The sequence below is a fragment of the Neopsephotus bourkii genome, unplaced genomic scaffold (genome assembly GCF_033783945.1).
Source record: "Neopsephotus bourkii isolate Nb327-2 ecotype Australia unplaced genomic scaffold, CSIRO-AGI_Nbou_v1 NB_1234, whole genome shotgun sequence".
In the NCBI taxonomy this organism is placed as follows: domain Eukaryota; kingdom Metazoa; phylum Chordata; class Aves; order Psittaciformes; family Psittacidae; genus Neopsephotus; species Neopsephotus bourkii.
This window is the reverse complement of record NW_026901719.1, coordinates 5,225,980-5,250,102: the sequence shown is the minus strand read 5'-3', so window position 1 is coordinate 5,250,102 and position 24,123 is coordinate 5,225,980. Positions and strand designations below refer to the sequence as shown.

Here is a 24,123-nt window from a genome sequence, read left to right as displayed (position 1 = left end):
ACTAGCGCTTCATACTGCCTGAGGCTGCAGCTTTTGCCAAAGCTGGTACATGCAATACCCAAGCAAATCAAGTTTGGGAACCTAGCTCAACCAGCCGCAAGGTCTTGTGGAGGCAGGAGTGTTTCATAGGAGCCAGAAATGTTTCTTTCATAGCAAGGGGGCCTCCATTTGTACAGAAGTGGCCTGTGAGCAGAGCAGCTTCAGCTAGGACTGTACGTGTCCTCACTGTGCAAGGTCAACATCAAACATGGTCTCTGAGCAGCCCTGAGATGGATGCAGAGCTGCAGGTCCCTCTCTGCCCCAGCTACATTCTGGGTAGCACTGGCTTTCAGTGGGAAAAAGCAATGCCTCGATGCAGAGCACCTCTGCTGCCACCAGGTCATTGCAAGAGCAGAAGCAGCCCTCTGCCCTCCTCTGTGAAGTGCTGTGAAAGCCATTAGTATATCTGCTCTGAAATGGACTCATTAAAATACACATTCACCCTTGCTACTCTGGAGCTGCATGCCTGACTCATCCCACTGCAGTTGCTCTGAAATGGGAACCCAAGTTAAAAATTTCCCAATTTGTTTTTTTATTTACCGTGGATGCTCATATCTAACACACTGAGAGGGCAATGGAAGCCATAACATCTGTCTTCATGGAAGGTGAATGAAAGGAAACCTGAGAAAAGGGAGAGGAAACAAATGAGACACCAGCTGATTAAAAGACTGTTATTTCATGTTGCCTTCCACAGTTTGACACAGGATGCTTTCTTGCATCCATGTACTTAGCGTTAGTGTAACCCAGCTGGGGCATGGCATCCCCAGCCCAGGTGTGCATATGTTATTTCTACCTTGCTTCCTCTTTTTCCATATAACCACAGAAAACTGCTAAGCAGCTGTGGCTTGGCAGGCATGGTCTAACAGCAGGCTTTGGCTGGAATCCCTGCTCACACTCCTGATCACACTAAACCTCTTCTCCTCAGTGGCAGACAGAGGCTTGCACTCAAAGCTTTTCTTGCCAGCATCGTTCCTGGACACAGATCCCTCCTAGATGGCACATGGATGGATGTGGTGCACCCAGGGCTTGCAGACTTCTCTGATGGGCCAGGGGATGCTCTGGTCTACACTGATTTCCTCTCCCCAGCTGTTGGAGAGCAGAGTGCCCGTGGGGACCTCCAGCTCCTTCACACCCAGACAGTGCTTAAAACCACATGCATTCCCAGCCTCTCCCTGCCAAAATGGAAATCTCATGGCCTAAGACCACCTCATCCAAGCTGGTAACTTTCTCGTTTGCTTTTATACACAGACGTGATAGCACCAGACATTGCTTTTAGCTGCAAGAAAATGTCTTCCTCTTACTGTTATGTTCTTAAAGACTGCCTTCCCAGGCTAAACATCCTTTGCTTTAAATAGATGGGATGACCCATATGCTATTGTGAATGATTATTCAAGGGTGAAGTACAGACTCTATTCCAATGATTTTTAAAAGACAACCTAAATCAATAAGATCTTTCTTGTTAGTTTCTAGATATATATCTAGATATATATGCTACATCATCCCTATTTCTTTCATCATTTGGCTCACTTCTGCTATATTGGTTCGTGCGGTACATTACCAAGCATCTGAAGCATTTGCTCTTTTGTCCTCTAGACTGCACTGATTTCTTCTGGAACAAAGTGTAGCTTAGAAATTGTCCGCTGTGGATTTTTGTAATGAATATTCCACAGTAAGCCACTTGTTACTAATGAGCCTAATTTTACTTGTACAACTCTTTTTATAACCTTTATTCTTACAAAATAATTGGGAAAATTGACAATGATAATTGAAGTGTTTATTAACTGATGGTCTACTTGCAAGATTAAACTGAACATGGCATTGCAATTCAGACCATTTTTCAGCTTTGTACAGGAAAAAAAATGCTGCAAGCATGGAATCCAGTATTTTCCACAGCACACCTCTTAATATTCTTTTTTATTGCAGACTGTCTACTATAGTATAGCAATGTTTTCAACAGGAATATATTAAAAGCCTAAAATCTAAATCTAATTTAAAGTCTAAATGGTGCACATGATTAAAAATACGTTATCTATTCCCAGCAAATCAATATCACTGAAACACTAATGTTTCCCTAATTTTAAGCACCATCTAGTGAGTCAAACATTAGATGTGATCTTCCAAATTAGAGCTGAGAAATATAAGATCATGGCTTGACTGCATCCCACCTAGTGCTCTGTCTCTTCCTAAGATTTGTACCTTAGCTGTTTAGTCACTGTCTGATCTCTTGCTAATGGACATTAACTATTCCTCCAAAGGTGCCAAAGACCTGAGATGCTGCCTGGAGATAATTTGTCTGTCAACAAAGGAGGGTGCTGGCTGAGTAGGCTCCTTAGTTAGACACAGCTAAACACCTAAAAGCAGAGCAGGGAGAAACCTCATTTTGCTAATGATAACCTTTGTTTTGTCACTCCAGAGAAAGGGACTGGAGAGGAGGTGGCTTTTATCCAATTACCAATGAAAGGGAAAAATTCTCTGGGCAAATAAACAGCTTTATAAAGATCATAATTCTTACTATTTCTATTAGCTGGCTTGCCACAAAAATGAAGTAGGTCTGAGAGGGAATTGCACAGCAAAACTGCATGCAATTATACAACCTGCTTATCCAGCACTGGTATTAAATCAGTTTAGTTAAATCAGTGCCAGCTGCTGTGGCATCACACTGGAATCAGTTGGCAACTGACCTGCGTAAACTATGCCCTATATACAGAATTCATTCGGAGAGCAAATGGTGCACAACCAGCTCGGTGAGCATGGTGTCACTGGGCACAGACATGGGTGTTCAGACTGTGCCTTATTTGGCCTCGTTAAGTTTCAGTGCTTGCAGATGATGCTGTGATGGTACTTTATACATACCAGAAAGATTGGTGGGAGCCTGGGCAGTGCCTGGCCTGGCCTTGCTGAGAGTCTTGGAATGCATCCCTTGACTGGGGAAGTGTGTTTTGGCTGCTGCTGGCAATACCCACTGTCGCCCATGCCAGATCTCTGACCCCTTTATAGTACATCTGTATCCAGGGAAAGTAGGATTTAATTATGTGTCCTCAGTCCCAGCTTCTGTGGCTTACCAGGCATACACAAGGCACTTTACCAGTGCTGGGGGGCTGTTGGCCATGGCTCAACAGCAGAAGAACAGTCCAGTTTCTGTGCATTTGGTGGGCATCATGTGCAAGGGTTTCTCCCAGTGGTGGGTTCCCAGATGCCTGTCCAGCCAGTGTCTTACCTCTGCTGCGCTCTGAGGTGGGGATCTACATCTGCCTGGGAGTCCACACAGTGAGGGAGGCTGAGGACTTGACCAGGGCTACAGACAGGTCTCTGCTGTTGCATTATTGGATTTCCACCAGTCCTCTTCAATCATCAGTTCCTGGCTGTGTCACCTCCCAGCCCTCGCCACAGGGCAATCGTGGGTGCAAAGGTGAAGGGCTGATGGAGGACAAGGACTGTTGCCTAAAAAGACATGATGCTAGGACTTGCTTATGCCAGAACTGCTGCAGAAACTCTCCTCAAACTTAGTCCTGTGCTGAAGGCACAGCCTGTGTGCTCCTGTGCACACTCACTGCTCAGCCTCCTGGTGAAAGTGTGAAGGCACAGTACTGGCTTGCTGTTGTGAAACCATGGAGGTTTATCTGCACCTCTAGTTATTGTAATCTGGTACCTTATGGGGTTAAACTGGAGAAAACAGTATCTTTAAGAGTGGGAGAATAGTGGGAGCTTTAAGGCCTGGTACCTCATCACCAACACACATCACTGCTAAGTGGTGACAGACATACCTGTGTCTGTTTTGCTCAAAGCAGGAAAAGCATCAAACCAGAAGCTTGGACTCAACTGCGCAGCTTTGCTAACAGTATCTGAAATACTTTAGAGTTGTCCCAACTTGGACATATGCAAAGCCACTGGAAAAGAGAAACAAGACATTCTTTTTCTACTTCATCCCCACTGCCCATACATGTCATTTTGCTAGCAAGGGGGAAGATTTTTTAACAAGATCCTGATTCATAGTTTATAATGTTATGACCAAAAGTGGATTCAAGCAGTAAATCAATTTTTAGAGCTATTCAGCAATAAAAAGCAATGTTTTTTGAGTCCTTCACAAACAGAACAGAGGTATCAGTCTGCTTAGCAAGCCAGTTTAAGCTCATTAGAAGAGTCACACAGCATGCATGTTGCACATCAGTACCCAGTCAGCTCCCAGACAGTACTTGATTACAGGGGTAAGCCAGAATTTCTTGACATCATATGAATAAACATAAGCAAATGCAGTAAAAAGTCTTTACCTTGGGCTTGAGCAAAAGGTGACATTTTTGAGTTCTGCAGGATCGTCCTCTGCACCCAAGTCTGCGGGGTCATTGTCCAGTGTTTATCAACACTGTCAAGGTCTGCAGCTCCTGAGTGTGTGTGACTTGGAAAGAAAGGTGTCAGGAGGAGATTCCTGAACAGCTCCACCCGGAGTTACACAGAGAAAAATACAGAAAAACAAAAGCAAGCTTTAAGAGGTCAAAATGCATAGCCTGTCCAAAGCTACCATTCCTGGTAGAAATAAGACCCTGAAGGGCCTGGGTGAAAATCAGGGATAATCCCTGTACACATGTTTCTAATGAGCCATACTGAAAATGAGGAAGCTGAGAGAGTCAGCTCCTGCTTGTCCCTGGGGGTTCCGGATTTATTCCCAGCTGGTAACCGAGAGCACAATTATGCAAAGCCACCTCTATAAACAGGGTCTGGTTTATTATGGCTGAACTGGGAGAGCCTATTTTTGTCACTGCTTTGTGTGAATGTGTTACCCTTGTGATTTCCAGCCAGGTCATTCCAAGTCAGCTGCTCTGGCCGTGGCTGTTGGTGGAAGCTCATCTGTCCACCCAGTCCCTGGCCCCTCTGCTTGCCTGCCTGGGTTTGGCTCCCGGGCAAAGGGGACGAGGGGATGTGCCTGTGGCTATTCTGGTAGCTGTGAGTTATGGCGGTGTCATGTGAAGCAAAGAGCCCAGAAATGCATGTCAAATCAAACCAGTGACTAATCATGATATTTTGGTTGTCTTAGTGCCTGCCAGACAAAGATTTATGGGTTCAGAAAATCTTCACATAGTAATCCTTGGGTGCTGATTTGATCTTCAGCTCAGGCTTCCTAAGAGAGTGTGAAAAGAGGACGATAAGGGCACTGCTGTCCCAGGGGTGGAGAGGTCTAAACTCATTCGAGTTTGAAATACGGAGCCGCGAAAAGCTGGTGTTCCCTTCTTATCCGTGTCTGCTCAAGAGCCATGCACTGCGAGCCAGAGAGGATCTATTCAATGTGCCTGCAGAGCAAGAAGGGACGAGAGCGACGGCTAAGCAGACACAAACTATCATTTGTTGGGATTGTCATCTAGTTCCCTCATCTGTTACCTGATGGCCAGCCAAGCAAGTGCTCCGCACAACCGTGGACCCTTCATCCTTGCACAAGTGACAGAGGCAAGAAAAGTAAGGATCCTACAGCTGTTACAACATTCAGCTGTTTTCTGTATAATGGAATGCCTTGAATTCACTACCAATCTACTAACTGTCCCCCCTCTGCCAGGCAAGAGAGTGATCTATTTTTTTTTGTTGGGCTTTTCTCTAACAGCTGGAGGTCTGCTGGGCACTCAAGCAATGGCTAGTGAACAGGGCAGCTGTTTCAGTATCTAATTGCATTTTTACTTTAATAACTTCAGGGGAAAGCGCTGCATTGCCTACCATGAGTTACTTCCTGTCCTACTGTAAAGCGCACTGCACCACCGTACTCACGCAGTACCAGACCCTGAGATCAGAGGGCTTTCTGTGTGATATTTTGCTGAAAGTGAAGGAAAATGAATTTCCTGCACACAAGTCCTTGTTGGCATGTTCTAGCGACTATTTCCGAGCCATGTTCAAAAGTTACACCCAGGAGTCTAAGGCCAGTGTAATTCACCTACAAGTTGTCTCACCCACTGGTCTCCAGCACGTACTGGATTTCATTTACACTTCCTTGTTGCCCCTTTCCTTTGAAAGCCTGGAGGATACCTTGGAAGCTGCAAGCTACTTGCAAGTGACTGATGCTATTGGCTTGTGCAATCAATACTTAGTTAACAACCTTGCCTTGGAAAACTGCTGCTTCTCTGCCAACGTGGCCAGGAAGTTCTACTTGCCAGATGCCTTAGAAGCAACAGAAAAATACATTGTCAAAAATCTCTGGAAGCTGCTGGAGTTGGATTTTCCAGGACTGCTCGAGCTGAACTTCAGGTCTTTGCTAGGAGTGGTTCAATCCCCAGATCTCCCCATAGTGAAAGAAACCTGCTTGTTGAATCTTGTGCTGCTCTGGCTGAAGCAGGATAAATCCAGGCTGGTTCACACAAGCAGCCTTTTAGAGCACATAAGATACGGTCTCATCCCAGTGGAAGAGCTGAGAAAAACCTACAGTCAGTCAGAAGTACCCCTCTCAGCAAGTATTAAGTGCTTGATCATTAAAGCAATAAATTACCATACATCTGTTTACAAACAGCCTGTCCTGCAGGATAAGTCCACCACACTAAGGAATGAGAAAACTCACATCATTCTGCTGGGAGGAGGAACAGCAAGTGAGGGGCTTGTCACGGATGTGGTGGCCTTCGACGTTTACAACCACAAATGGCGAACTCTCACAAAGGTGCAGGACAGGGTGCAGAACCACAGTGTATGTGTGGTGGGGAACTTCCTCTATGTCCTGGGTGGGGAAATAGAAAATGGTGCTCCAGGTAACACTAAAACCGAAAAGAACCTATCGGTTACAAACAAGGTCTACCGTTATGACCCGAGATTTAACACGTGGACCCAAATCACAGGTATGCTGGAGAAGAGATGCCAGTTTTCTTGCTGTGTCCTAGACAAGGATATCTTTGCTATTGGTGGAAGGAGTGGGGATGGGTCACTGCATTCATCTGTGGAAGTCTACAACATCAGCAGGGACAGATGGACAAAGACCAGGGAATTGCCATGTAAGATGCATGGCCATGCCAGTGCCATTTGCAAGAACACTATATACATCTCTGGCGGCAAGTACTCAGATCCAGCCAGCACAAGCAAGGACGTATATTCTCTGAGTTCATTTGAAGGGCAGTGGGTGAAACAAGCCCCCATGAGCATTGCTCGATTTGGGCATCAGATGGCAACAATCAGAGAAGCCATATTCACCTTTTTAGGATTATATGAACCATTCTCTGAAATAGAAAGATACGATCCTGATCAAAACCAATGGACTCGGTTAAGACCACTGATCTATGATCGATTTTGCTACGGCCTGGCAGTGGTAGAGGAAACAGCTCTTCTTATCGGGGGAAAGAAATGGCAGAATTCACAGGAAGTCCCCACACAAGATGTGGTTGGTTACGACATTGACAACGATGGCTGGGAAGAGATCTGCAAAGCTCCCTCACCTTGGTGTGGGCTGCAGTGTGCGGTGCTGCAACTCTCTGAACTGGCCGATGAGCAGGAGACTGACAGCCAGCAGAAGAGGCGCCTGAACTGCTGAGCGCGCACACTGAGGGATAACCATCTCAGGAGACAAGTATCAGGGTGGTTTTGGGGAAGAAGAAGAAAATTGCAATGGCACTGAATGTGTCAGAGTCAAAGATTTTCTTCGATAAGCCAAACACCTGGTGGAAACATGCAAGGAAGTCTGGCTCCAGCATGGGAAAAGGTGCTGGAAATACAGAGTTGGAAGCTGATTTCATTAAGGAAGTATGTAGCAAGTGGCACATTTTGAGGCAATGTGCAAGAATCATAATCCTTGACTTTTGGACAATAATACCTAGATAGCAATTAATGAGTTTTTCAAGTCAGATATTTCAAAGGTTAAACAATATAATCCATCTTTTCTGTTTTCTTAATCAGAGGTAATTTTCCCAGCTGGTAAGTGCCATTGAATTCTTATACTATGGCTAAGCAAAATAAAAGTGAACTGTATAAAGACTAGAAAATTGATGCCTATGAGAGCTAATAACATATGCTGCCAAGGAAAAGATATTATTTGATATGCTACATACAAGGCAAGAACGTCTTAGCTAACCAGCATGAAATTACTGGACAGAAAGCATGGATTTTTTTGATATATGGACTCAAGTTATGGCCATAAGTTAAAACAGTGACTGTTTGACAGAAGCCATTTCTCCCTGAGCAGCTTTTGTTGCAGCACGCCCTTCAGATGCTTATTTTGTGTCATTTTAAAGACCAGTACAGCACATTTCTTTTGTACCAAAACCTTGTGTTTAGATGGCCAGAGGTGAGGTGGTATACTTATTATTAGCCTTGTTGCAGGAGTTGCTGTAACTAATCCCTTGAAACTTACCTCAGTAGCACATGCTGCTTTATCATACCTGCTCATAAGGGTAAAATGGATCATAGCTGTTGAACTGATATGTGCAAGAATCTTGCAGTCAAAAAAGGTTTACTTTCATTAAAGAGTATGAAGGGGAGAGAGGTTACTGAAAGTTGTCAGAAGTCTTTATTCAGTGTCTGCCTACATATGAAACAGCAAGCCTTACTTTTTGGACATGCTGGCCAAGTTTGAAGGCACAGATTATGGAGGTACTTTAAGCACTGTGTATCTGTGAAATGCAGGTAAAATGGCCAGATGCTGCAGAATCACTTTGGTATGGAGTAAATTGAATCCTGAGTCACAAATGTTCATTTAAAAGCTAAATTTATTGTACTTCATTTTACAGTGTTCCCTTTCTAGGCTGAGAGTTAATACAATAAAAATATATATAGAAGAACATTTAATAGTCTTAAAAGAAGGCAGCACAATGGAGAGGACACATGTTCTTTGTCACTAGACTAGCTTAAAAAACTGTAATGTTTAATTTTCACCTTTAAAGCAATCAAGCTGACTTTACTAATGTAAAGTGCAGGCAGAATAGCTGTTGCATAGCAACAGATCTAAGTCTTCTGAACTGCCTTGGTTTTGACAAGGAATCAACTACACAATGTGCATATACATCCATCAGATATAAAGAGGTTTTTTTATATGAATATATTTACTTTTGGTCCAGTAAAACAATAGCAAGAGAAACTAAATGCTTGGAACAATAGCACAATCCATTTCAAGTCAAGCATTTTTAAAGAGAAATTTACAAAAAACCTCACAAATTTAATATACAAGTCAGTACCCATGCAGTAAATAAATGTCCAGTTTATACAAACAATAGTCTTCTAATGGTACAAATATTACACTGGATCCAGAATTCTATACAAACATTAATACATGATTTGTCATCCATATCGACTTGAATATAGGATTACTGAAAATGGGCTACAGAAAGGCCACTCTTCTGTACAATTGTGCAAAATCTGCAAAACATTTAAAATCCAAATGCAATAAAGTAAAAAAAAAAAAAAAAAAAGAAAGAAAGAAAGAGGGAGAAAAAGAAAGAAAGGGGAGAATGAAGGAAAATGAGGCAGAGAAAGAGAGAGCAATAAAAAAAAATGAAAGAAGGAGAAAAAAGTTAAATCTATCCATTCTTTCCTTCAACCCTTCATGGATGCCAGGAAATATCAGAGTTCATAAACTTTAAAGTACATTCACTGAGCTGTACAGGCAATAGTCTAAAGTTGGTTAAGAGTACAACTCGCTGTAAAGAGTATAAAGGAGGCTTTTCCCTTTCACATGAGCATTATTAAATCATTGTGAGTCCTAATTTATGCAGCAAAATACTGAAAAGCAGCAGAAATATTTTGTCATGCTCTGATCGCTTTTCAAAAACAAGCCCATAAAAAATAAATATGTGATTTAAGATTTCCCTTCCCTCCCACTTTCCTATTCCAGGCCTGTGCCTGGCTCTAAGGAGCTATTTCTACTCGTGTTCACTGGGTTGTCTCCAGCACATCTTGCATCTCATAGAAGTTTAAAACATTTTAATTGGCTTGTGAACTCAGCAGAACCCAGAGGCATCCCTTTCCCTTCAAAAGGAAACCAGAGGCTTTTTTACTCCTCACTTTTTCAGGTTCTGTGCTCAGCTCTGCTCCCATCACATATTTTCCCTGCATACAATACAGCCAAATTTCACAGCTCAGAAAACACATAGGAGACTGCATGAAAAAATCCTATTCATTCCTTTTCTATTGTGGGAATTTTCAAAGCCTCTCAGATTTGTAGCATTTCGTTGGGAACCTTTTTCACTGCTGCTTTTCTGGGCAAGAGAAATGCAGCTATCAAGGATGTTCGAAGTCTACTTATTCTCTTTTGAAAAATCTACACATTATACTGATACCTTCAGTACAAAAGCAGCATAAATGACAGAACCATGACTAGTTTTTTAAAAAATCAACCAAATGTGGTTAAGAGACAACTAACACATAATTTGGTCTTCATTAGCATACAAACCAGCATCTCTTTGCCCTGATAGTAAATCTTAGCAGCAGGCTTTACAAAAGCACAAGGAAATAAGACCTAACATTTTGATACGTAAATTCCCGTTAGTAATTTCTGTCTGCTGATTTTCACCCTTTTGTGTGTTTGAAAAAACTGAAACACAAGTGCTGCATTACATTTTTTCCCTGTTATTTAAGAAAACTCCTAGAGTTTCTCATTAAATATAAAAATTAGTTTTCTCCCACCAAAAATTAGTTTTCTTCCACCACCAAAATAGTACCTGCACTCCAAAAATGCAATGCAATACTGGAATTATATAATATAAAATATCATTGTAAAAGTAACTTTCGATAACAAAACCCTAGCTTGTGGAACTTCCTGCATGAAGGCCACAGTCTTCCAAAAATGCTTTTAAATACTTTTCTTTAATAGCTAAAGATTATTTTTGTTATTTCACAGAAGGTAAACACAAGCAGAGCATTGGTAGCATATAAAATATAAAAATCCTCATTAAAGATGTGGTACTGTTGACTATTGAAGGTTTACTTTACACAGCTGAGTAACATTAAAATATAATTTACTAGAGCTCCCACATATTGATATAAAACCTACTTTACGCACTTAAGTAAAGGGCTGGAGTGTAGCAAATGGGCAAAAAGAGAGACCTTTATACATGCGTTTCAATGTAAGAGTAAGTGTGCGCTAAGGAAGCTATAAGTGCATCAACCTCAGATGAGCCACTAACAGAGTCCCTTGGGGTGCCGCTTTGATAGATGTCCATGAAGAGATCAAGGTACATTTGTTTCCATTCTTGAAAGTCTCTAGATGTCAAAGCTGGATTATCCAGAACTTTATCTATAATAGCTACTTCTCCTTCTCTGGCCTGTGAGAGAAAAAGAATAAGCAAAGAGTCAATGCAAGTGGCTGGTCAGTCTCATGGGTGGAAGGAGAGAATGGTGGGAGCAAACTCAAGCCACGGAGTCCCTAAAAGCAAGGAGATTATCTGACTGCTCTATGATGGCTCGCAAAAAGAAGCCCTTCCTCCAGTGTGTCACACATCACCCTGCATGGCTAGGGCTTCTGTTGCCTTGTCCAGAATCCTCATAAACATTCCTATTCCCCTTCCTCACCCCTTGTTCAGCTCAAGAAAAAGCAAGCCTTGTACTGTTTACTATTAGCTGCTTGCATTTCTCAGGATGGGTTTCATACAAAGAAGTGTCATCTGTTTACAATTCTTGATCAGCAAAAGAAGTACTCTGTGGGATGCAGACACATGGCCTCTTGCCTGCCAGCAGAACTAAGTCTTTTTTACTGGGCTTGTCATGGGGACATCTGAGGGTTACATTGCAAAGGCTTGTGCAAGGACCTCCAAGTTAATGATAAATCATCTTCATTAGAGATCCAGTGTATGCGATGGGCGGGCTGGCTGCAATCTCCTCCTTCCACTGTAGTGGCAAAGAGAAGGCAGAAAAGGATAAAATCTAAGGTAGCTGCTGGTATCTCCTTAACCATCATTGAAGCAGGGGATGTGACTCTATCATAATCCCTGGCCAGTGACTAGTTTATCAAGAGACTACAGGCAGCCAGTACAGATCAGATTAAGCCTCAGATATACTCATAGACACTTGTGGTTGTTGCAAGCAATGAAAGCTGGATGCAACAGACATAAGCCCTGGAAACACAAATAACACACAGGTTTCCAGTACTGCTCCTCTGCATGGGAATGGTATGGTTGCCATCAATCTTCACTCTATCCTCTCTTCCAGACAGGTTTCACACTCCTCATTGCTAACTCACATCTTCCATGTCCATACTGTAAGTATGTCAAATCTTTCTGGACGAATGTTAAAGGGAAATATTAAACTGTCTCAGCCTAAGCTGATGGGAGACAATGAGAAGGGTGAGAGATGTCACCCATAAGCAGTAGGTTGAGAGGTATTTTTCATGCTTTGCAAGCAGTAGTAAATTAATGATATACACTAGAATATTAATTTCCAGAAACAGAGGAGCAAGCTGAGAATGACCAGTGGAAATTGAACTATGGGGACTCCCAGTTACCATATCTCTGCTTGAACTTACCATAACATGCTTCTTGTAGATTGTGGCTAGTATCCACACCTCTGCACTACCAGCCCATATTTGCCGGTAGGAGAATGATCACAGGAAAGAGAGCAGAGGGTCATTTGTTAAGGACTTTGATGATGGGACAGAGAGCCTATGGACAACAAAAGCTAGAAGCATTTTGGAGGGCTGTTTCAGGCTACTATTAATTTGAAAAAACTCCAGGAAAGTTCAGAACACCAACTCCAACAGGCCAGTGCAATTGGCTGCATTCACAAAGGAGTGATTGGCATAATGTAGTTCAGGTATCAATAAATGCTAACCAGAAAGACAGGTGTGGCAGCAAGCTGCTGATACTGAACCACAGTTTTGGTATGAGTAATCCCGCCATGTACAAAAGCACAGATACAGTGTGAACCTCCTGGCACCCTGACATGTCTGAGTAATTTGATTTTGTTTCAGTTTCACATGCTTGTAGAAGTGTCGTGGTTTAAGCCCAGCCGGCAATCCAGAACCAGGCAGCTGTTAGCCCACTCCGCCCCTTCCTCCCTTCCCTGCTCCTGGAAGGATGGGGAGGAGAATCGAAAGAATGTAACTGCCATGGGTTGAGATAAGAACAGTTTAGTAACTAAGGTATAACAGAAACCACTGCTGCTACCACCAATAATAATAATGATAAGGGAAATAACAAGGGAAGAGAATACAACCACTCACCACCCACTGACCGATACCCAGCCCGACTCGAGCACTGATCTAGCCCTTCGGGGTAACTCCCCCCAGTTTATATACCGGGCATGACGTGCTGTGGTATGGAATACCTCTTTGGCTAGTTTGGGTCAGGTGTCCTGTCTCTGCTTCCTCCCAGCTTCCCCTCCTCCCTCGCAGAGCACGAGACTCACAAAGTCCTTGGTCAGAGTAAACATTACTGAGCAACAACTAAAACCACCGGTGTTATCAGTGTTGTTCCCAAGCTGAAAGTCAAAAACAGCACTGCAGCAGCTATTGAGAAGGAGAAAAATGACTGCTACTGCTGAACCCAGGACAAATCATGTGGTAAGGCTGTGTACCTTGAGTTTTTCTGCCAACCCCCAATCCTGTAAAGACTCACTCACCCACATGTAGCAGTTGCCTTCAATGACATGATACAGTGCAGAAAGTTAAGCATCTGTAAAATTTTTTCAGGATGGGAGCCCCACAGCATGAAAATAATATTGCTCAAAAGCTTCTCTAGGTGACGGAGAACTAAATTAATTAATGTTGATAAAGCTCTCTCTGATGAAAGTTGTTACAAAATCCACTGTCCAATTATCTAGTGTCTTAAAATGTGGTAATTTAATATAGTTAACAGGGTCCCTAGGGAAATCCAGCATATTGTTTGCTGAAATCTATATCAGGACAGAATTGAAATTGCTGTAACAAACAAAAAAAAAAAAAGCTGACAGGGAGGCTAAATGAGCTGTGGTACACTTAGAATAACCATAAAAATCTTAAAATCTGTCATCACCATTATCTATTTATTTAATCAATCCTACTAATTAAATACAATGATCCTATCACCTCACACAGAAAGCAAGCTCACAGTTTCCTCCTGGACAATCTCAGCAATCAGAAATTAATCAAGTGTTGCAAAAGGTACTGCTCCCTTCTGAAAGGCTGCCTTTGCTTAACTTTAGGCTGAGGCAATTATGGAATGAATGCGTTCTGGTAAATGAAAATGTTCAGAGACAAAAAAGGGATTAAGGTTTCCTCCCATAATTTGGTTTCAAATTCTGTTAAACTGTCTAGAGGAACAGCAGCTGCTGAGATTTTATCTGCTCAGAAATAAAAACTGATGCCACTCACTTCGACTGCTCTCCCAAGGCACATTTTTCTCTGCTAAGTGACCAGCGCTTCCCCATGTCTCCCTTGCTCCGCACACTAGTTTCAGCCTGGCTACAGATGCGCACAGTTAATCTCCAAATACAGTGTGGTCTGATCCAACCCTGGGGCAGGATTTTTCCTCCCTCTTTTATCTCACCTTTAAAGTGCTTTTCAGAATTCGAAGCTGGTGCAGTTTTTCATTGACTACTGGATCGCTACATCTTTTTATAAAAGATTTCTTATACTCCAGCTTAGTGGAAATCCGGTGTTCTCCTACAGGAGACAGGCTGGCCTGCTCCAAGGCTCTGTATAAATCTTGCAAGGAGTCTGCTGTTTTTTCCTTTATAGTCTCAACTGTAATGAGAAGAAGAAGAAAAAATAAAAGGAAAAAATAGAGAAAAATCATTAATGTGATTAAATAAGATCTATCAAAAAACCTCTGCAAAATGTTTAACAGGTTTAACTAGACCATAAAGAAGACATTTCACAACCTAAGTTGCAGAAAAAAGTGCTGATTGTAACTCCTCCTCTTGTTATTGCCTTCAGAAGAAAAGGAGAAAAAACATTCAAGAATGTAAAGTCAACCCACACAGAAAGAATGAAAAAAAGAGAAATAGTGCAAGGTGTAGTAATATTAGAGTAGCATACTGGCAGAGATCTCATCTCTAGTACTGCAGTTAAATATGCTGGTGACTTTGTTATCACAAGGAAAGCAAGCCCTGAAAGCATCCTGCTGAAGAAGATGATCAGGGATTGGGTCTTGGCCCGAGAGTGCTGATATGGCATTCAAGATTATATTTATAAAGGTGGCCTTAGAAGGACATGTCATTTCCTTCCTAGAAAAGTCCACTTCCTTTTGACTCTCATTTTTGATACTCAAGAGTATTGTTTAATAGTCAGTAATGCTGTCACTTGTTTTCTTACTCTATTACCTGAAGGTTCACTAGCAGACTACAGACTGGATATAAGAGCACATTTATGACAGTTTACCCAGCCTCATGGCAAACCAAACCAGAGCTGTTTGCATTATAGGTTTGTTTATTTATTTGTTTACTACAGGTTTAAAACTATTTTTTTCTAACTAACACCAGGAGCGTTTTAAAGGAAAATTGAGCAAAGGCTGGGGATGAAATATTACTCTGTCAGGAGCATTTGAAATGCTTCATTTAGAAGGCATCAAAACATTTCAACTTATCACACACCGTTTACCTCTGAAGAAACTGTTTGATGACTCTATACAAACATGGGAAGTGCATGGAGCAGCTGAGTGGTGACCAGGAGTGGTGACCCTCTCACACCAACACCGCTGTATCCACCACAGATGGCCACTGCTTGTGCACAGACCCCCAGCTGTCTCCAGAGCCCTTGGGACCCTTCTATCTGACTTAGCTTTCACAGTGGTGTACACTTTCCTGCTCCAAGGTTCCTGTGTCCTCAGGATGCTTTCATGAAACCTCTTGTAGGAAGGCTGCAGCTGTTTGGTTTCAAGCATAACTTTTATTCTGTGAGTGACTGTGCACCAAGATACAGCCATCTCCACTACATGAACGTTCTACAATAAAGTGTCCATATGTAGTGAACCTCAGTCTTCTCACATATTCAGAGAGGGTTTTTTTATCAAGCATCAACCTGGAGGACAGCTAATGTTTAAAGTGACATTTCTAGGAGCTACCCAATGCAACTTCCCATTGAAGCCCATACCATGCAACATAGCAACTACTCACCTCAGTATCAGGCAAGAGCTCCAGAAACCCAAGTCTCTACACTCCATCACAAAAAGTGTTCACATTTGCAGAGATATTTATGCATTTAAAGAACCTTGCAGACAGCAACTACTTTCGCTGTATCTCTTACCAGTTTATTCCTTTACTCTTTTAGGAGGTAGCTGTTTTTAAAGCACTTCCTTTTAAGAGATATGGAAGTCAAGTAGGGTTTGAGGATTTTTATTGATGGAGGTGTTGTGGGCTCGTACAAAGCTCCTTAAATCCTCCCATCATGTGCTACTTTGCTTGGAGAGCTGGGTTTATCACTGTAAGGGGCAGCCAGGACTTTAAAGAAAATAGAAATGTGATGCATGTCTTGTGGATTTCTTATTAAACCATCTAATTAAAGGGCAAAACAGTCAGTATCTAAATATTCAAGGATCAGTGAAAATCCTCCACAGTCTTGATTTCTATGTTTTCTTCAAAAGTCCATGCAGCTACAAGATCAGATGTTTGGGATCTATCCATCAGTTTATATTGCTGAACACTGAAGTCCACCATTCTGACAGTTGGGGAATGGGAGTGATTTGCTAAATGGCAAAGGGGAAAAAACCCCACCTTTATCTGGCACTGGAGTATTTTATATTTCTTTCTCTTACACTTGTGCAAAGCAAGAAAGATCTTTTGTCCCTTATGCTCCCTAGCATCATTGCCACATTGTACCCTCAGGGGATTAGTGGGATTAGTACAGGGACAAGCTGCTGAAGAAGCAAGCCAGTGCTTTGGCTCTGTGTCATCACTTTGCTAAGGTGATCTAGAGGCTGGACCAGCAACCACACACCACATCCAGGCTTGCCATTGAAAACCCATGGCTTCCTCAACCACCACAGGTCCTCACCATGGTGAAGGACCTGAATGAGAGGTGCCTTTAATGAACCTGGAAGGCAGCATGGCCTGTGCAAGCGCAAATGCCAGACTGGGGAGCTTGTGATGCCCTGCCTTCCTGCACCACTGGCCTGGCAATCTGCATGGCTGATGCTCCTCAGGGCTCATCTCCTTGGGCAGGCATCTAATGTGGGCCTCAGTGGGGCTGCAGAGAGAGAATTTCTACCCTCGCTCCAAACATGCTGTTAGGCTGCATGGGAAGAGGCGCAGGACTACAAGGGAATGATGCAGGCAGCGTTAGGCAGCAGAGCACTGGTGACAGGTCTTTGAAACGCATCAACACATCACCTCCACGCAGCTTGGGCTGCCTCCCCCAGGCTCTGTCACTGCCTCGGTACTGCAGCTATGAAAGGTGTGTATAAAAGGAGTTGGGATTTGCTATAAAGGAAAGCGCAGGGAAGAAAAAGAGCAGGTCCCTTCCCTTAAATGTCTTGCTGGGGCTGGGGAAGCTTAAACAGGGCACGATGCTGCCTTGTTCCACCCACGGCGGGGGAGAGGGCAGCAAGTGTCATGGTAACACATCCCAAGCCCTTAATACTTTCCAGAGGAACACTGAAGGTGCTGGTACTGCTGCTCCCAATGGCTTTCAGTAGGCGGGAATGAGATTACACATGAATCTCCCCTCCCTCACCCTTCTGCTAAAGGCTTTGATTGATTTCCTGTAGGTGTTGGTGAAACCCTTGGCACTATAAAGCATCTGAGGTACTTGATTAGATGTACAGCTGAGCTTAAAACATATTTTCTTTTTCTAAATTGGTGGATTTGTATGTGAGTCATGCTACTACAGCAGGGCTGCCTCCTTAAGGAAGAATAAGGCCTCAGGTACTGACTTGTTCAAGTAGAAAATGTGGCCTAATGGGATTTGCAGATGACCTCAGAACAGCCTCTAATGCAGCAGGTTGTTTTTCACCCTCACTTGGCTGCCGAGTCATGGGTTGCATCTCTTTGTTTCGCTGAATACACTGTCAGGTACTTATTTTCACATACAGCTAAAAAGGAGGGTTTCTTCTCTGAAGCAGTAGGTTTATCCCCTTCCCCACCCAAGATTGAACAACTGTGTAACTCTGGACTACAAATAAAGCTTCATAAACTGCAGCACACAAAATCTAAATTCAGAACTGTATCTTCCAAATGCACAGGTAATGAATTTTGTTACAGTGAAGCATCTGCTGTGTCTTCAAGTGAACGCAAAGCCATTTGAATTAAATTCAGGAGGTAATACATCAGTCTAGTAAATGGTGTGTTATTATTTTTCATTATTCTGCTTTCCACAAGGAAGAATTTCTGAACCGTTTATACTTTGCCCTTGCTTTTTAAAATGGAGCAAATGTTTGTATCCACCTTAACATTTCCTCTGGAGAGAGAGAGATTGTGGGTGAAACTTTAAGAGGTCAGGAATGGTTTGGGTTGTTGGCATTTAGGAAAAACTGGTGAGGTTTCTTACACTGTGCTGTAATTTGTTGTTGAAAAGAGCATGCCCTGAACTCCACAATGTACAAAATGCAAACACCTCTTTGCTCCGTCAGGCTATTCATCTTTCCATTATTTCCCTCTTATAAACCAAAATCCTAAGAGCAATAAATAAGAACATTACTCAAGTGAAAAGTGACTGGAGAGAAACAGTTATCACTGGGTATTTACATGGATCAAGAGATGACTGGTCCCTGTAAACTGGTGATTCAGGAAGATGGTACTGAAATAGGATCATGCAGAAGGTCACTGTTGCAACCCAGCTGTCCAACATGTTGTCCTCTGGACACAAAGAATCTCTAGGCACACATTTCTCAAAAATGTGTTTTAAGCATATGGAATAACGTCTGGTAATTTTCAGTAGAGGTTCTTTCACTTCTGTGACTCACTCTCCCTGTAAAAGCCTGAGCCACCAAAAGCTTGCATGGTTTTCCTCTTTCAGTGAGGCACCAGAGGAACCTGGGGCCATGAATGCATACAACTACCCATACAAGGATAGTACAACTCAGTCAATCATAAATTTTGTCACCCACTGTGCTGACAAGGACAGATTTTTCAAAGGTTACATCTCTCCTTTGAGTTCACCTTGTGCTTTGTCAGTGCCTACTAACACCACCCAGGCTCATCCCATTGTCTTTAGACTTCTTTCCCTGACTGATGGACACTGCTGACAGCATTCTCCATTTTCCAGCTATCCTCTTTGCTACCTTTACAGCTTAGTGATGTGCTTTCCTTTGCTGTGCAACTCCCTCTCATGCACGCCCACTGCTCTACTTGCATTTAGCCCTGCATTTGAACGAAATTACACCCTCTGCAAATCCTGAGAAAGCCAAACTGCTGTGAAGTCTGTGACAGAGCGAGAACAAGGCAGTCAGACTGAAATCCCCTGGCTCCACTGAAATGTTAACTGCCATTTCCATTCCTTCTTGTGAGCTCACTCCGGCAGAGGAACCAGCTCAGCTCAGCTTTCTCAGAATCTTAAGGAGGCAGTTTTTTTGCTAGAATACATCACTAATTATGTGATTACACAGCTGCCATGTTATTCCCCCCATACAAATCCCAAGGATTTTCTTCCCATTTGAATTACAACTTACTGTTTCCCTTTTGTATAAGGGAGGCCTCTACCTGAAGCTTCCCCAGACTTTCTGTGAGTGTTAGTAAATGCTCCACCAAAACAGAGATCATCCCTGGTCTTTAGGAAATGGTTACAAACTAGATGAAACAGGCCCTGATGAATGAAACTCTGGGTGCTTTGTTTTTTTTCTTTGCCTTCTTGACCCTGATGCACGTATGTTGGGAACAGAGAAGCTTACCTATCACAGGCTAACTAATAAGTGATATAATCCCAGGACCAACAAAGGGTTTTTGTAATCTTCTTATGCCACGGCATGTTGATTATGCCATGTCTAACTAAGAGGCCTATCAAATCCCACCTGGTTCTGCAATGGTTTTACAGGTACGTAGTGCAACAGACATATGTCTGCTGATCCCTTAGGAAGGGGAGGCCCGCCACATCAAGCTATCAAGCTCCATTTCCGGCTATCTGCTGGCCCAAGTGTGCTAATAGGCAGGTAGGAGCAGGGAGTGTAGCGTAGCCACAGGGTCCCAACCCAAGTGACCAGTTAGGAGGAAGAGAGAAGAGATCTCCTTATATTTAAATTTAAAAAGCAGAAGGATCAATATGGGTTTTAGATGTGTTGGAGGGGAAGGGAGAGAAGAAATTTTCCAAAGAAGGATGTGCAAGGCTTAAATCCGCCTTTGCTGCTGTTTGGGTTAATCATTAGACTTCAACTGCACAAGAGCGAGAGATACCCAAATGCGCAGGATGCAAAGAACTAGGAATTACAATCATTTTTTAAACTATTTGGATGGATGTCAGGCAGATTAAACTAGGTATTTCCCTCCAGATTACAGACTAAAAGGTATGAAATGGTGAAATCAATGAAAGGATTACAATTACAAGGAGATGGTGTCTGCACAGCTGCGTGCTGCATATGAGATCAGCCCTGCACAGGTATGGGGGAGCCACGGTGACATGGAAAGTCAGCTTTTGGTAGGAAAATTATACAAGTCACATCCCTCATTATTGACAAAAGGAAGAAGTAACAGTATTTAACCCTGGCAGGAAGTGCAATGAGATACAGTTCAGGTCTATGTGGAAGATGGCTGCTAATCATCTGCTCTGGGTAATACAGAACAGATTTTTCTGTTAAAGCGTAAATAGAAACCTGTGTCATCTCCTATGCCACATTAAAATCAAGGCCTGACTGGGCATTTGAGTATGCCTGTGCATGTATAGCCATATGCACATGTGTATATGACATGTATATATATACTTGTGTATATATAATGTTTTCCACAATTGACGAAGAGTTTAAGGAAGCTGAAGAAAAGCTGTCGGCTTCTTGTGCAGTGTCTGGCCTTTGCAACCCTTTTCTCTGTTATTCTTTCTCTCTGCCTGCCATTTCCTGATTTGTGTAATCCTCCATCCCAATTGGCCCCATGTACCTGCAAGTGCAAAATTTTTCCCAAAGACTTGAATCAAGGAAGGGAGAAGCAGTGTTTAAAAACAAGCTTTGACCCATGTGTTTGGTGAAACATTAGTGGAGAAGGATCAGAGAACACCTATTAATTTGTATGGTATAAAACCATCCTTTCTTCTAAAGCAGAAGTTTTTTGGGTTACCAGGATAGTTGTACATGTAAATGTATATGTAAACCTGCAGGCAAAAAAAGATATCTCCTAGAGAGGGTGTTCACTGAAATGGTGAACACAACAGAGCTCATCAATATGTTGGAGTTTTTCACTCAATGATACGAGGCCGCCTTGCCTCTCACATATATGAGCATAAATTTGTTTCTTGAAATAAAATGAACTGTGCAGACAAGTAGAAAATCATCTCCCATATCACAGATTTCTGAAGGTATTTCAGGTGTTTTGCACTGTTTGAACCAAGTTCAATCAGAAGCAGTTAGGTACTGTAACCACTTTTAGAAGATCCAACCCTAGCCTTTGTAATGCCTGGGAGATACTAAAGTTTTGCTGTGACAGCAAGGTCTAATTCTATTTGTGAACTATTTATGGCACTAGTGGTTTTTTTTTCCTTGGATCAGTAGATCCCTGCAAACCTCTTTTCCTCTGAGGTCACCCTTCTGGTGATATTCGAATGACAAGCCTTGTGAGCCACTGCTGCCATGCAGACTGCAGTTTGTGAGGCAGCATGCAGGAGCATGTTCAGCCTCCTGGCTTCATGGGACACCTGTGCTGGTCTTACTAGAAGTCTCACACCCCGAGGCAATCACCTCTTTTCAGCTTTCCTTGCAACTGGAATTGCTTAGTAAAACCAGCTGACACTAAACTCAGCATTAAAAAAAATAATCAGTCCTTGAGGTTTCTCCCTGCAGACCTGTGTTGCTGTGCTGACAGTAACATTTAGGTGTTTTCAACATCCACTTAGGAATGGTTAATATGTTAGTGAGAAGGGAAAACACAGGCAGAGGGAATAATTAGTTTGCTCTGCTCGTGCTGCCTCTTGACAGCTCTTACACACCTCGAATGAGCACCAGGAGAAGCTCCTCATTTGCTCCCAGCCCTGCTGTTTCATGAGCTTATACTGGTGGGCTGTGATTTCAGAGAGAGCGTAAGAACGAAGAGGAAATAACTCTGAAGCTTCCCAAGGTAAGAAGGAACTCTGATCAGTGGCAGAGCTTTTTGGCAGCAGTGTTATCCTTTGGTATTTGGACACAGTACTCTACTCATTAAGTTGCCTATGAAGGCATCAGTTTAACCTTGATCTACTAAACTGATTTTAGTGACTCTCCAGGAGAATTTTAACATGATGAAATAGAGAGTGACATTTTTCTGTGCCACACATCGATATAAGTGCTGTTTAATTTTACCACAAGCTACGGATCTTGAAGTGAAAAAACAAAGCAATTACATTTTGATGGTACGCTTCCCCTCAGTTCTCACAGTTCAGAAACAATGAAAAACTTGTCTTTATGAGGTAAACCAGTAGCTGAAGCAAGCTGGGTAAACCACTACATGTTTGGGGATGCTTGTGACTTTAAACATGATGAGTATGTCCCTATGGATACACCTCACAAGCAATATATGGAAGCAATTACTCCTTCAGGAAAATATGTTTTTCCCAAACCTAAGTTGTTACAGCACTTGACGGTGTGAAAAGTTAAATGACAAATGATACGGGCGCAGTGACATTACTCACCAGTCAGAATCAAGCCACAGTCATGCTTGCACAACAGCAATGCCTGTCAAGGTTTATGGGCTTGATACCTGAAACAAAGCCTGAATGGAAGAGGTGTGCATTTCTGGTGAGCAACACTATTCCTGGTAAGAAACACCCACTGAGAAAATGAACTCTACTTTGGGCTGCATCACAAGTTTGCTTATTTATGTGGAAATGTAGCACTGACAGTGAAACACTTGCACCACTTAGGAGTTGAAATCCTACTTTCGACATGAAAGAAACACGGCAAATCAGTCTGGGTGGGGGCCAGCTGTTGTAGTTACCTCTGTAATGCACCACCGTCTGTTGGGGGAGGCACCTCCTCGGGCATTTATGAAAGGGGCCTGAAATATTTCTGAAAGTGTTATCTCAGAAGTCATATTTATTCAGATATTCAGATTTCTCATTGGATTTATAATTGCATGTCATGATAGCCGCACTGATTAGATTCCAGACTAATTAATCTGCACCCTGATTTACATGTTATTTACGAAGGGCATGACACTCCCTAATACAAAGCACCCCTTGTCAGCTGCTGAATGCCCATCACACCACCACGGTCTGTAAGCACCACACAGAGTTCAAAGTACCTTTGAGAACCAGAGCTATTACTGTGATGAGAAACATGCAATACCATGTGGCTTTTCTAGGCATTGCTCATGTCATGAGATGTCATCACGAACTTGTGAACACGTATACACCTTAACATAAGGATGTCTCTCGTAACTGACATGTCATCACCCAGGAAAGGTCTGTTCCCCATCCACTGGGCAGAATGTGTTTGCACACAAAAGAAACAAGAGAAAGGAAATGAACATCAGCCCTGACAGACGATGGTTACGCAAAGGCAAAACTGAAAATTTGCTGGCTTATTTCCTTTATTAAGCCCAAAATAACACCTTTAAAAAATCCTGACTTCATGAATAAATCAAATGCTTTCATTAAAGAAACATTTACTGCCATTTTCTATACTTTATTTTAAGGCATACAGAAAATATTTAACAAATGTGTATGCAATTAAATGCGAGGGACTGCTAATTACAGCCCTTCTGAATGCCTCTGCAAAACAAAGATACTCAGTACAATATGTTAGAAAGCATGGGGAAAAGAAAGAGAGGAAGCTGAAGACAATCTAATTCATATTAGCACAGATATATGCTGGCCTTTGGCTACGAACAGCAAATAAGCCAACAGTATAACCTCAAATGGCAGCCAAAGGACATTTTTTGAGTCACATCTTTGCTTCTGCTTCTCTAATTCATTTCCAAAACATTTCACCTCTAACTAATTATGGAATTTAATGACAGAATGTAAAGGACTGGCTGGGGTTGCAGGCCATTCCAACAAGGCTTTAATGGCATATCCTTCAGGTTGCAGAATCTATGTACTTAGCAGTGATTTATCAGACCTGGCAGAGGCAGGTACTTCAAAGGCAACCTTATATAAAAAATAAATTCTGCCTTTGCCAAGCA

General features: G+C 42.5%; 2 protein-coding genes and 1 long non-coding RNA gene across 8 annotated transcripts in view; 1 reads left to right on the top strand and 2 right to left on the bottom strand.

Moving 5' to 3' along the window:
- Positions 1-549: 549 nt before the first annotated feature.
- LOC133218268 (uncharacterized) lies at positions 550-4,837 on the bottom strand. The gene is made up of 3 exons (XR_009727083.1): positions 4,308-4,837; positions 2,253-2,390; positions 550-660 (listed from the first exon to the last, which is right to left on the bottom strand). It is a non-coding gene; the product is annotated as an uncharacterized LOC133218268 (long non-coding RNA).
- A 448-nt stretch (positions 4,838-5,285) lies between these two features.
- On the top strand, positions 5,286-8,665 carry KLHL34 (kelch like family member 34). The gene is made up of 2 exons (XM_061364591.1): positions 5,286-5,484; positions 5,627-8,665. The coding sequence occupies exons 1-2, from the start codon at positions 5,413-5,415 to the stop codon at positions 7,523-7,525; spliced, it is 1,971 nt and encodes a 656-aa protein (XP_061220575.1). The 5' UTR covers positions 5,286-5,412; the 3' UTR covers positions 7,526-8,665.
- A 1,950-nt stretch (positions 8,666-10,615) lies between these two features.
- Positions 10,616-24,123, bottom strand: part of CNKSR2 (connector enhancer of kinase suppressor of Ras 2) — a 212,526-nt gene continuing 199,018 nt past the window's right edge. For all 6 annotated transcript variants that reach the window (XM_061364565.1, XM_061364567.1, XM_061364564.1 and 3 more), the window contains 2 exons: positions 14,442-14,638; positions 10,616-11,246 (listed from right to left, as the gene is read on the bottom strand). In XM_061364565.1, the coding sequence (XP_061220549.1) occupies positions 11,031-11,246; positions 14,442-14,638 (413 nt within the window). In that variant the 3' untranslated portion in view covers positions 10,616-11,030. The remainder of the gene's footprint in view (positions 11,247-14,441; positions 14,639-24,123) is intronic.